Source organism: Nannobrachium achirus (genome assembly GCF_963921795.1).
Source record: "Nannobrachium achirus genome assembly, chromosome: 7".
In the NCBI taxonomy this organism is placed as follows: domain Eukaryota; kingdom Metazoa; phylum Chordata; class Actinopteri; order Myctophiformes; family Myctophidae; genus Nannobrachium; species Nannobrachium achirus.
In genome coordinates, this window is record NC_137816.1 from 52,671,493 (window position 1) to 52,683,077 (window position 11,585).

Sequence of the window (11,585 nt, forward strand, 5' to 3'; positions counted from 1 at the left end):
GTTTTTAGGGCTTGTGGGGCGTCACGATACCATACGTGGACTCCATAGTCAAAGAGGGGCTGGATTATTGCACCAGCTATGGTCTTCAGTGTGTTGAAGTTGACCATTGGGGCGATCCTCTGTAGGAAACGAGTTCGTTGGTTGATTTTTTGTATTACTTTTGAAGTCATCTTTTCGCTGGAAAGATTAGCTTCAAGGATACATCCTAAGTAGGAGATTTCGTTTTTTCGTGTTATGACCTTGTCACCCACTTTGATTGTGAAGTTCTCTACCTTTTTGAGGTTATGATTTGATCCAAAGAGGATGGACTCGGTTTTGCCCAGGTGAATTGATAATTTGTTGTCGTTAAGCCATGTGCAGATCTTACTCAGTTCAGAGTTAAGTGTCTTTTCAACCTGCAAGTGGTCCTTGCCCGAGACTAGGAGAGCCGAGTCATCCGCGAACAGGAACAGGTTGCAGTCGCAAGCAGATGCCATGTCGTTCACGTATATTAGGAACAACAGAGGTCCCAGTATGCTACCTTGGGGAACTCCACAGCTTACTGGGAGGGGGGGGGACAGGGTACCGTTAATCTCCACCACCTGTTCCCTCCCCACCAGGTAAGATTGCATCCAGCTCACTGCTGCGCTGTCAAGACCGATGGCTTTTAGTTTCTCAATCAGAATAGCATGATCCACGGTGTCAAATGCCTTCTGGAGGTCCATCATGACCATGCCACTATACTTGCCCTGATCCGCTTCGCGTTTGATTTGGTCAGTCAAATAGAGAAGGCATGTGTCAGTGGAATGGGATTTTCTGAATCCAGATTGGAACTCGTAAATCAGATTATTCTCATCGAGATATCTTGCAATCTGTTCGTAGACTATTTTCTCCATGACTTTGGATATGGAGCTAAGAATGGAAACGGGGCGGTAGTTTCCAGGGTCTAGTTTGCTACCTTTTTTATGTAGGGGGGTTACTTTTGCTAGTTTGAAGTCCTGGGGGACATGACCCTGTTCGATGGAAAGGTTAATTATGTGGGTAATGATTGGAGCAATGGTGGCGGCTGAATCTCTGAGAAATCTAGCTGGGATTTTATCAAGGCCAGTGGCCTTGTGTTGAGGTAGGGCGCTCAATTTTTTAAACACTTCATCAGTTGTCACTGTGGAAAGTTTAAAGCTGTCTTTACTGACGCCCAGTTTTTTGTAGAATGTATTAACAAATTCTTCACCATACCGCCCAGATGGGGCGACCAGTCTTTTGACCAGTGAACGGGCTGTGGTGGTAAAGGTTTTGTTAAAATGGGTAGCCACTTCACCTTTGTCAGAAATGAGAGCGGCGTCCGTTTTGATGTTTATGTTGTGGCATATGGTTTTTGATTTTAAGCCTAATTGGTTGTTAAGCAACTTCCATAGGTCTCGTGGGTTGTTTTTGTATTCATCGATTTTGTCGTCGATGTAGTTTTTTTTGGCGGATCTAACTAGGGCGGTTGTCTGGTTTCTAAGTCTCTTGCATTGAGCAGTAAGATGCTCAATGTGTTTTTTGAGGTCATGGTTGAATTTTTTCTTGAGCTTTTTGCAGCACTTTCGTTTTTCATCGTATTTTTTGTCTCTGAGTCTAGCTGATTCTGCAATATCTGAGTTATACCATGGCTCTTGGCGGGCTTTAACCCTGGTGGTATTCAAGGGGGCCACGTCGTCTAGAGCATCGGTCAATTTGGTTTTAAAACCGCACCATGCTTCCTCGACATCTGTACACTGCAGCTCTGGGGAAAAGTCTACACCCGCTAGTTTGAGATTAAAAGCCTCACTGGAGTAGTTCTTCAGGCTTCTAGCAACGACAGTTCTGTGGCCACTAGCTTTGGGTTTGTGTATTTTTCGGGTAGAGTAGATCATATAATGATCACTAAGACCGCATACAATAGCCCCGCTAGCGGTGACTTTGGACTTGTCAGTGGTTACGACGAGATCTATGAGGGTTTGAGAGTGCTCTGTCACCCTGGTGGGTACTGTGACAAGCTGAGTGAGGCTGTATTGCTTGCATAACCCATCAAAGGACTTGAACATGGGTGCGTCTTTACGCAAAATGTCCACATTCCAGTCGCCCAAAATGTGACACTCGGTACCGTCCACCTTTGCTAAGCTCTCATCAAACAGCTCAAAGAAATCATTCTGATCAGGTGGTCTATAGACAGCGCATATTAGTATGTTTTTGGCATGTTCAAAGATTACCTCAATCCATACAGTTTCAAGTGAACTGTGGTGTAAGTCTGGACGGGGGACAAAATTGACATCATTGTGTACATACATGCAAACTCCGCCTCCATACCTGTTTCTATCATTCCTGATTACAGTATAGTTGGCAATTTCAATGCTAGCATCCGTAAACGAGTCATCAAGTTTAGTTTCAGAGAAGGATAAAATCTTTGCCTTACCGTCATGAAACATTCCCTTAATTAACTCCAGTTTTTTGGGATTCAAGCTATTGATGTTCAAATGGACATGATGAAGTCCTGGTTTGGCAAAAACAACAGAGTGCATGTTCTCTGTAGTAATCGAGCCATCGTCGTAGCTGGGGGGCTCATTGTCTATGACCGAGACAGGAAAGTTTGTCGTGGGGGGGAGGTGGTCATCATAGTCCGGTTGTAGTTGAGGCTGAAGTGGGGGAGCGGGGGTGGGGGTGGGGATCTTAAGGGGGTGGGGATCTTAATCTTAAGTATGCAAGTGGCATGAACGTTATTCGCTCAAGTGCAAAGTACCTACTACCTAGTACTGATCCATTACAATAATACACGCAGCATAATAGGCCCAAAGCCATATCCAAACCATAACAATGTAACTGATAATCAGTAAAGAGTTTTTATTTTGAGCACAGTAGTGACAAATTAATAGCTTTCTCAGTACGTTTTTCTCTTTAGCAAAGTTACAAAGTTTTCCCTTTATTAAGCACAGTCTGTTTCAAGTTTTTTTTAGCACAGTTTATTTTGAGCACTGTAGTGAGAAATTAATAGTTGTGCATTGTGCAAATGCAGGCTTTTCTCAAGTACAACTCTTCATGCCTCTGACTTTATCCACCCTCCATGTGTCAGTCAGGCAGGGATCTCCAAGAGGATTTCAGCCACTCCTGGAAGTCCTTGCGTTTCTGCGAGGCGGGTCTTAACTCAATCCTGGTGGGTTTAGGAATCACGCGTCATTTTCAAACGTCTCCCGCGAGAAGTAAACAAACAAGTCGTTTAACGTAATATAATAAATACTAGGATTTCCCTTGTTGTTTGCATTCCATGTCTTGCTTCTAGCGGCAGTTCTTCCAGTTTGTTCAGCCACCATGGGTCCCAAACGAGGCTCTGCGCGGGCCTCGTCCAAACAGCCCAGCGTGAAGAACACCAGCAAGAAGAGTCAAAAGAATAAACAACACAACACAGCGACTCAGGTGCAGTGGTGGGGAAAGTACTCAAATGCTTTACTTATGTAAAAGTATCAGTACTGCAATGTAGAAATACTCTATTACAAGTACAAGTCCAGGGGTTAATTCAGTAAAGGTATGACAGTGTTGGCATCAAAATGTACTTAAAGTACCAAAAGTATTCGAAAGTACTCTTTTTGTGCAGAATGTCCCATTTCAAGTTTTCAAATGTATACAAATCTTTTGAAATCTGGTAGTATATTTTGTATACTGTATATTTCGTAATAATAATATCTACAAAGTAACCAGTAACTAAAGTTAACAAATACAAATTGTAGTGGAGTAAAAGTATAATATTTGCCTCCTAGATGTAGTGGAGTAGAAGTAAATGTAAAGTAACTCAAGTAAAGTACAAATACCTCAAAATTGTAATTAAGTACAGTACAGTTACTTTACACCACTGCATGGCAATAACATCGGTATTATCGTTCACTTTATTCATGTATTAATCTTCCTGACTATTTCAGGAACCAGGACCCAGCACTCTCAAACCCACGAAGAGAAAGAGGAAAGAAGGTGGGGAATGGGTTTAAGTGTCTTAATCCGTACACATATTAAAGGAATGTTAAGTTATTGTGTTGTTTTTGAACATGGGCATCTTGAGGAATTGAGGTTGCAAAACTCAGCAAGAATGAACATTTTAGGCAACATAATACATATAAGGATAGTTAGAGGATATTATAGATTCAAATAAAACTATGTGTGTGTGAGAGAGAGAGAGAGAGAGAGAACATCCATTTAGGATTTGACAGAAATATTTTCATTGCTATGTTCAGAATATGTCAGTCTCAGGCACGTGCACACATAGACATCAAAGGCTCCTGCCCTTTTATCCGTCTGTAAAAGGTGCCCTCTCCAGACCATGAATTCAGTTTTCACTATGGTATCTTTCCATGCCATACCTGAAAGCAGCATTCAAGAGAATTGTTCAACCTCTCCTGAACTTGAATGCAGCATCTTATGTTGAAATAATTGCCCTCTCTCTGTAGAAATCCATGCCGTACGCCATGTTGCCTTTTCTATGCTTAGTTTAGTGTGGTATCAAGTACTGAAAATAGCCGACCTCCAAGCTCATAATGCGTCGCGCTGCGACGCGTTGTGAGCGTCGCTTGGAGCTTGGAGGTTCACCAAAAGGCCCTTTTGGAAATGTTAGACCCTGCCTCTCTAACATTCTCAGCACGTCCCTGGTCAGTCTTCATGTCAGTCTTCATAATAAATGTGTTTGTGTGTTGAACATTAGGAGATGCGTCATCAGCCCCTAGAAAGATAACAGGTCAGAAAGGATGGAAGCCAATACCTGCATCCTCCATCAGTGCTCTGGACAGCATACTGGACATGTCAATACTGTGAGTGATCTGGCCTGCAGTGCACTTTGAAATTTGGCCACAGGAAGGCTCTAAATGTAGCCTGACAGTTCATCACGGATTCGAGTCCTGTTCCCGACTATCTATTTGTTGCATGTTTCTAAACCCCTCTGAGTGTAAAAATGTAATTTTTACCATATGAGATGGGACCTTGAATTGAATGCAGAAGCTGCTTACATGTTTGCATGTTTGTCTGTATACTGAGGTATGCTATTTTTGGTAAAACAACTTTTCTAGGAGAATTGCGACAGGAGCTTCTTAATACTGTCATTGGCTTTGTAGGCTAATGATAAACCTACCCTCTGTTCTGATATATTATCACAGATCTGCCCTTTACACAAGGAAGACTGATGTGAAAGACATCCAGAAACATCTGAATGCGGTTAAAAATGGGTAAAAATGACTACAGTTATATTTTTCACATTTCGGCTACATGTAACATAATGGTTAACTCCAAATTATTCTCTGAAGATTTTTGCTATTTATTTATATGTAAGTATGAGCTACGTCAAGTGGGGAGTGGGTCAGTAACCTGGCTGTTTTGTCCAAATTCCAGGTTTCTTGCTGAATGTAAGCAGCTCAAAGTCCCGATCCAGACACCAAGGGACTTTTCTTGTTCTTCTCGTCAGCACCAGGAACATACCAACAAATCATTGGCTAACAAGAGTAATCTGAGCTTGCTAAAGGTGGGAGACAGAAATGTCCTTAATGTTCAAATGATCCATTGGTTTACTCAAACTGAGATTTGGATTAGTTGTAACTTGTATCATTAACATTACAATCACCTGTAAAAAGTTATATTAAGTGACAGTTTAGTCACAGAAAGTGGGGTGAATACAGGCACATTTGAAAAGTTTTAACAAGTAATCTTTTACTAGTGGTAGTAGCTTACAAGGGTAGAAATGATATGATGAATGGTGCCACAAAATTGCTCGTCACAATTCCATATGGAATTAGCTATATGAATAACGTAGCACAAAGTCTTCATAAGATAACATTTCTTTAAATAAAATACATTGCAGTGCCAAAATTTGTTTTGCTCACTATTACAAGTACACACAAGATTTAGACAATTGTGTAATGGCTTCTAGTTTGATGTGTGACCTCTGTGTTTCCAGAGGGGCGTGGAGACGGTGATCAGCACTCTGGAGACAATGGAAGAGGAAAAGGTTTCTCTGGATCACAAATGTAGTAACTTGTTAGAACAGCTGGAGGAGGAAGAGGAGAGGGCAAAAGAGGTACAGTGGGCTTTTCAGGGTTTCCACCAGGCTGGCCAACGTTTGTAGATGAATAGAACCAGATTAATAGTTGGATGTGAAATATTCGCAGGCTCATCTTTGGATAGTTTATTTGTCACATCCTGGTGTGCAAGGAAGACAAATTATTTATCAAATAATTAAGGTAAAAGGTAAAAAGAAGCTCTGTCGGGATGATAGTTCTACAGGTTACCTCTAACTCCTGTAGATTTCACTGGAACACTTTCTCATTTGAACGCATTCTTTCCTGTTTGAGCTTGTGCTCACATTGATATGTGTGAACGTGTAAGGGATTTCATGACTGTTAATTCTTAGGAACATCTGGAAACAAATTTGCTGTCTCTGTAGCAACGGGAAATGACTTTTGTTTGGCTGAAATCTTCGTAATCATGCTGACTTGTGCAATACATTTACTCATCTGTATGTCTCTTTATCTTCTCCAGGTATTCCACATACCAGAGCAAGGACTCCTCAAGCTGCCTTCTCTGCCTCCACTCAAACCCAAAGAAGCAACGTTACAGGTGATTTGAGCACAACACACCCAGGCATTTACTCCATATAGTGATATCACTTGGCAGTGTTGTGATTGGTTCTGGTCTGGAGTTTTACTGAGAACAGGATGTGGTTAAAATGGCTAGCCAGACACTTCCTCCTCAGAGGAAGAGTTTCACACATACATTCTGATTCTCAATAATGCAACATCATTATGAAATACTATATTTCAAACCAACTAAAGCTATTTTGTAAAAGGCACAATGATATTGTAACGGCCCCTTTAAGTGTGGCCGGATGTCTTGTGACGTAAGCGTTTTCCTGGGTTTTGGGGGAAGTGACGTTGTTGTTGTGGTATTGCTGTGTGAGCTGTTGGGACTATGATATGAGAGCTACACATGTACGTTTACGCTGGAAATGTGCCTTTAATAAACGTAACACTAAACCGTGGATCACGTCTCTGCCTCCGGTTCATGGGATTACTACAATATTGTGTGTCTAATTAGGGATGTTCTTTAACTCAAGCCTTTAGTCAGAGATATGTTGAAGCATGATACATGTTTCATAACACTATTACTGTTCTGTGGCATGGTACAAGTGACCACAAGCCTAATTATGCTTATCTTATGCTTTCACAAGGAATTGGTTGCAATAAATAATACAGTAGTATTGCATGCCAATGTCTCACTTAGGAGCAGATGATGAGAATGATACCAAACACAGAATCGGAGACCACTGCTCGCCAGTTGGGAAGAATCCTCCTGAAATCAGCTCAGCTCCAGGATGCTCAGGCTTTGCTGATTCATGCGCACAAACATGCTGATCAGTTGATGATCGGTAGCGTTTAGCAAACCATGTACAGCAGTGCATTTGGATTGCCCGGAACATTTTCCTGTTAATAATGGATTTATTTTTAGACTGGTTTATATTTTCTCTAAAGTCATTAAAACGTTACCAAATATACCTGAATAACTTGGCTAAAACATTGTGTGGCTATTTCTTTTTTATATTCTGTTTTTATTTTCAGTTTTCAAAAAAGCACACATACATAAATCCCCCCTCCCTTCCCACATACATACAAAACAGCACATTAAAACATAATAAAGATAAAGGTCCAAAAAACAAACAAAAAAACAAGAAGAGACAAATATACTGTATAGACATTAAGTAGCTTCAAGAAGAAGAAAAAAAAAACAGACCAGACTGAGGTAGCTGTAGAGCAGTGGTTCTCAACCTGTGGGTCGGGTCCCCAGATGATTAACTTAATGTGCAACATTGTTTTCTCACTCAACAGTAAACAAACCACAATAACGTTTAAGTGTATAGAGGATGTCTGTACATTTCTAGTGCAAGTGACAATTTAAGGACTTTAATTCTTCTAAAATGACAAATTAAACATTGTCCAATTTGTCAAATATCAAGGCAGAAATGGTGAAAATAGCAGCTCTACATGTAGATCGGCTATAATAGAATAGAACACAATAGAACCGTGTTCTACAAAATATAATGCCTCAACTCTTAGTGCTCGTCAGGGTGGGGAGGTCCCCAGTTAAAATATGATTATTTTGGGGGTCGCGGCCTGAAAAGGTTGAGAACCACTGTTGTAGATAACATCTCTGACACAGGTAATGACAATGTTTCCATATGGTCTAAATAGGGTTGCCACATTTTCAAGAAAGTATCAAACCCTGATTGAATTCTCAAAAGATAAGAAATCTTTTCAAGAGGAACACAACTGTTAATTTCTGAGAACCATCTCGCAATGAGGACGGGGAAGTCAAAGTTATATACTTTGTTGACCAGGGTCCCCCAGGGCTCTATACCTGGTCCTCACCTTTTTTTGCTTGCCTAACAGCTTGTGTAAAAACCTGTGCAAGCATAATGCAGGTTCCTTTTTCTAAAGCTGTAACATTTTCACAATGTACAAGTCAAAACAGTTTTAACTTCCGATTTTAAAGTAAATGACCATACCTTGAAGAAAAAAAGAGAAACCCCAGCACAGGGGTGTAACTTATTGTTAGGGGTGCAACAGTTAATTGAAATAATTAATGTAGTCGATTTTAAAAATAATTGATAATTTGATACAAATAATCCATTAGTAATACACACATAATAATAATAATATGTTTTATTTATAAGGCACTTTTCAAGGCACTCAAGGTCGCCGTATATACATCCCAGTTAACCGTTTCCTTTGAGAATTATGTTGTAAATGTGAGGTTTGTTTCATACTTTTATCAGTACTGTTTTGCTCTTCAAACAATCCATACAGTAATACTAGAACCTTTCACAGTGGTTTGTGTAAACGCCATTGGTACCATTTTATTTCTATTTGGTCTGTGTCTCAGATGAGGGCTCGGATCCCCAATCGATGATGTCACTGGTAGACAGGTTTTTGAACTGTCCACAGTACAGCCCTCCTCTGAGACACAGACTGAGTAGGAAAACAATGTACCATATTATAATTATGATGAGGACTAGTGAGGACCAATTATATGAAGGTCGGTTTAAAACAGGGCAAAGTGGTCCTTAATAATTAGGGTTTATCATTAAACCAGTGTGCCTGCTTGGGCACAAAATAAGATGGATGTACCGTACCTATAGAAACCTAAAACATGTTCCTCCAACTTAAAGGGGAAGACTACCCATTTTCAATATTGTCATTAATATACCTTAGAGGAGTTGTGTGGAAATAGAAAAAAAGTCCCCCCCCCCCCCCCCCCCTTCTGTGTTGCCTAGAACTGGAGGATTGATTTTGGGGTTTGTATTGTAAAGTACAACGGTGTGATGTCATCACATTGTACTTTACAATACAAACCCCAAAATCAGAAGGGGGGGGAACTTTTTTTCTATTTCCACACAACTCCTCTAAGGTATATTAATGACATAGTTCAATATTGAAAATGGGTGGTCTTCCCCTTTAAGTAACCCAATGATGATGTATTTCTTATTAAAACATTTTATCGTGTACAGTATATTGGGGTGCCTTGTGGCTTGGCCTCCTGGCTTGTGAGTGTGAGGAACCGAGTTCGAATCCAACTCCCGCCTTGTCTCACATTGGTCTGAAGGGAATTATGATCACATCTACTTCCTTATCTAGGCTAGATTAGCGAGTTGTTAGCCGCAAGCGACTTCCTTCGTATTGACCCTGCCGAGTCTTCATTGAAAACTCTCCCAATGGTGGAGACGACAGATGCTCGGACAGTACGGCCCAAGCCCCGGCCAGCAAATACATACAGTACAGGGTTAAGAGCACTCTTGATGTACACCAGGTACAGAGAGATGTAACTGCCCCTTTGCAGTTGGCCTTTCAACTCCTTCGAAACGTCCTTCAGTAAGGATGCAAGGAAACGGATAACAAAATAAGGTACCCAGCAGGTGATGAAGAGAAGCATGGTGAAAAACAGCACCTGGTACAGTCTGACCATCCTCCTGGCAGTGGCGGGAGAGGAGTTGGGCGTGTTCTGCACTGTGGCCCCTGCTTGCCTAGCTGTCAGCAAGATGGCTGTGTTGCTTCCCAAGAACACAACCAGGGGGAGAAAGAACCCTGCTATAGTCTCTGTCACGAACAATCCCTTGATGGTTTTAATATTATCACTCTGTATGCACAGCAAGTTTCCTAACACTGGGTGTTTGTATACGATGGCAAAGTGGAGGTATGGAGCAGACAGCGCTGTGGCTACCACCCACAACAGGCCACAGGTCAGAGGGACCGCCCAGACAGGACGCCGTAATCGCGACCAGACAGGTCTCAGTAGACACATGCACCGTTCAAAGGCGACAGCACAGAGCAGGAATGCAGATGCATACAAACCAAAGACTCTGAGAAACATAGTGAGGCGACAGATGCCACCTCCAAATGGCCAACTGTAGTTGTTGGCAATAAAGCCTAGCATGAGGGGTGTACGTAGAACCAGCAACAGGTCAGCCACTGAGAGATTCAACACATACACACGGAAGTTGTTGGCTGAACGGTTTTCTTCACAGCTGCCTCGACGTGCCATGCGCCCTTTATATCGCCAGCCTAGCGCCCAAATAACCAGCCCGTTTAGAGGCACGCCCACCTAAAGGAAAAAGTAAATTCTTAGCTGATGCAATTTAATCTGAAGACTTAACACTTTTGAACTAAAAAGTAAAGAGACATATTACAAATGTAAGGTGCCTCAAATGCAGCTTGTTTATGATAATATAATAATATATATTAATACAAATACTGATGTGCATAGAAGACGGCACATAACTTAACTTGTTTCAGGTCATCTTAAAGCTGACAAAGTCAATGATAATCTTACCAGGAAGATGAAGAGAATTACTACTATTTGGACTCCTTTGCCTGCCTCTGTCGACTCCCAAGGCGGTGAATCCACAGAACCACTGGAGTTACTGGCACTGGACAGGTTGTTGGTCCCAGCATGCTCAACAGCCATTTCGTTTGATGTCTAGCTGGAGCTGAGGAAAAAGGAAGGTAATGGAACATGAAACACAACAGAATGAGGCCCACTGTGCTTTGACTTGACACTGTGCTTTGACTTGACAGTTCATGCAGATGTTACACAACTTTTAAAGACCATTAAGACACACTTTCTTCCTTCCACTTATTACGCAACAGTAACATAGTTCCTTTTATGATAATTGAGTTTGGAATACGTCTGTGCCTGCTTTTTGTAGCATTATACGGTACATTATAACCAACCTTGTCGAGTTTTATAACCGTTTTTGGTATTGATCTTACCCTCAATATCCCACACCTACACACATTACTGCCATAATAATGAATGCTGCGTTGCCCATTATCACAGTGCTCCATACCTGGCTCCATGCCTGCACTTATCTACATGCTCACAATGGAGCTGAGTGGCACTCCAGGAACTTACACACCCAAGCACTCCTTTATTGCGAAACGCACATTTAAACATCTCTATTTGAGATTATTTATTAATATTATTATTGATATAAAGTCTTATTGAGCAGAACTTATGTCAGCATTACTGTATGCTGCTTTATAACTATGTAAAAAAAGAAAATAAATCAT

The 11,585-nt window shown here is 41.2% G+C and overlaps 2 protein-coding genes across 2 annotated transcripts; one reads left to right on the top strand and one right to left on the bottom strand.

The window, feature by feature from the left end:
- The first annotated feature begins 3,159 nt into the window (after positions 1–3,159).
- On the top strand, positions 3,160–7,521 carry cenpq (centromere protein Q). Its single transcript, XM_080729512.1, has 8 exons — positions 3,160–3,408; positions 3,909–3,957; positions 4,682–4,787; positions 5,130–5,198; positions 5,362–5,491; positions 5,924–6,043; positions 6,505–6,582; positions 7,246–7,521. The coding sequence occupies exons 1-8, from the start codon at positions 3,304–3,306 to the stop codon at positions 7,399–7,401; spliced, it is 813 nt and encodes a 270-aa protein (XP_080585638.1). The 5' UTR covers positions 3,160–3,303; the 3' UTR covers positions 7,402–7,521.
- A 2,133-nt stretch (positions 7,522–9,654) lies between these two features.
- Positions 9,655–10,980, bottom strand: LOC308288832 (C3a anaphylatoxin chemotactic receptor; the record flags this gene model as incomplete). The annotated part of the gene is made up of 2 exons (XM_080730309.1): positions 9,655–10,617; positions 10,846–10,980. 2 exons carry the CDS (start codon positions 10,978–10,980, stop codon positions 9,655–9,657), a joined length of 1,098 nt encoding a protein of 365 aa, XP_080586435.1.
- Positions 10,981–11,585: the final 605 nt, after the last annotated feature.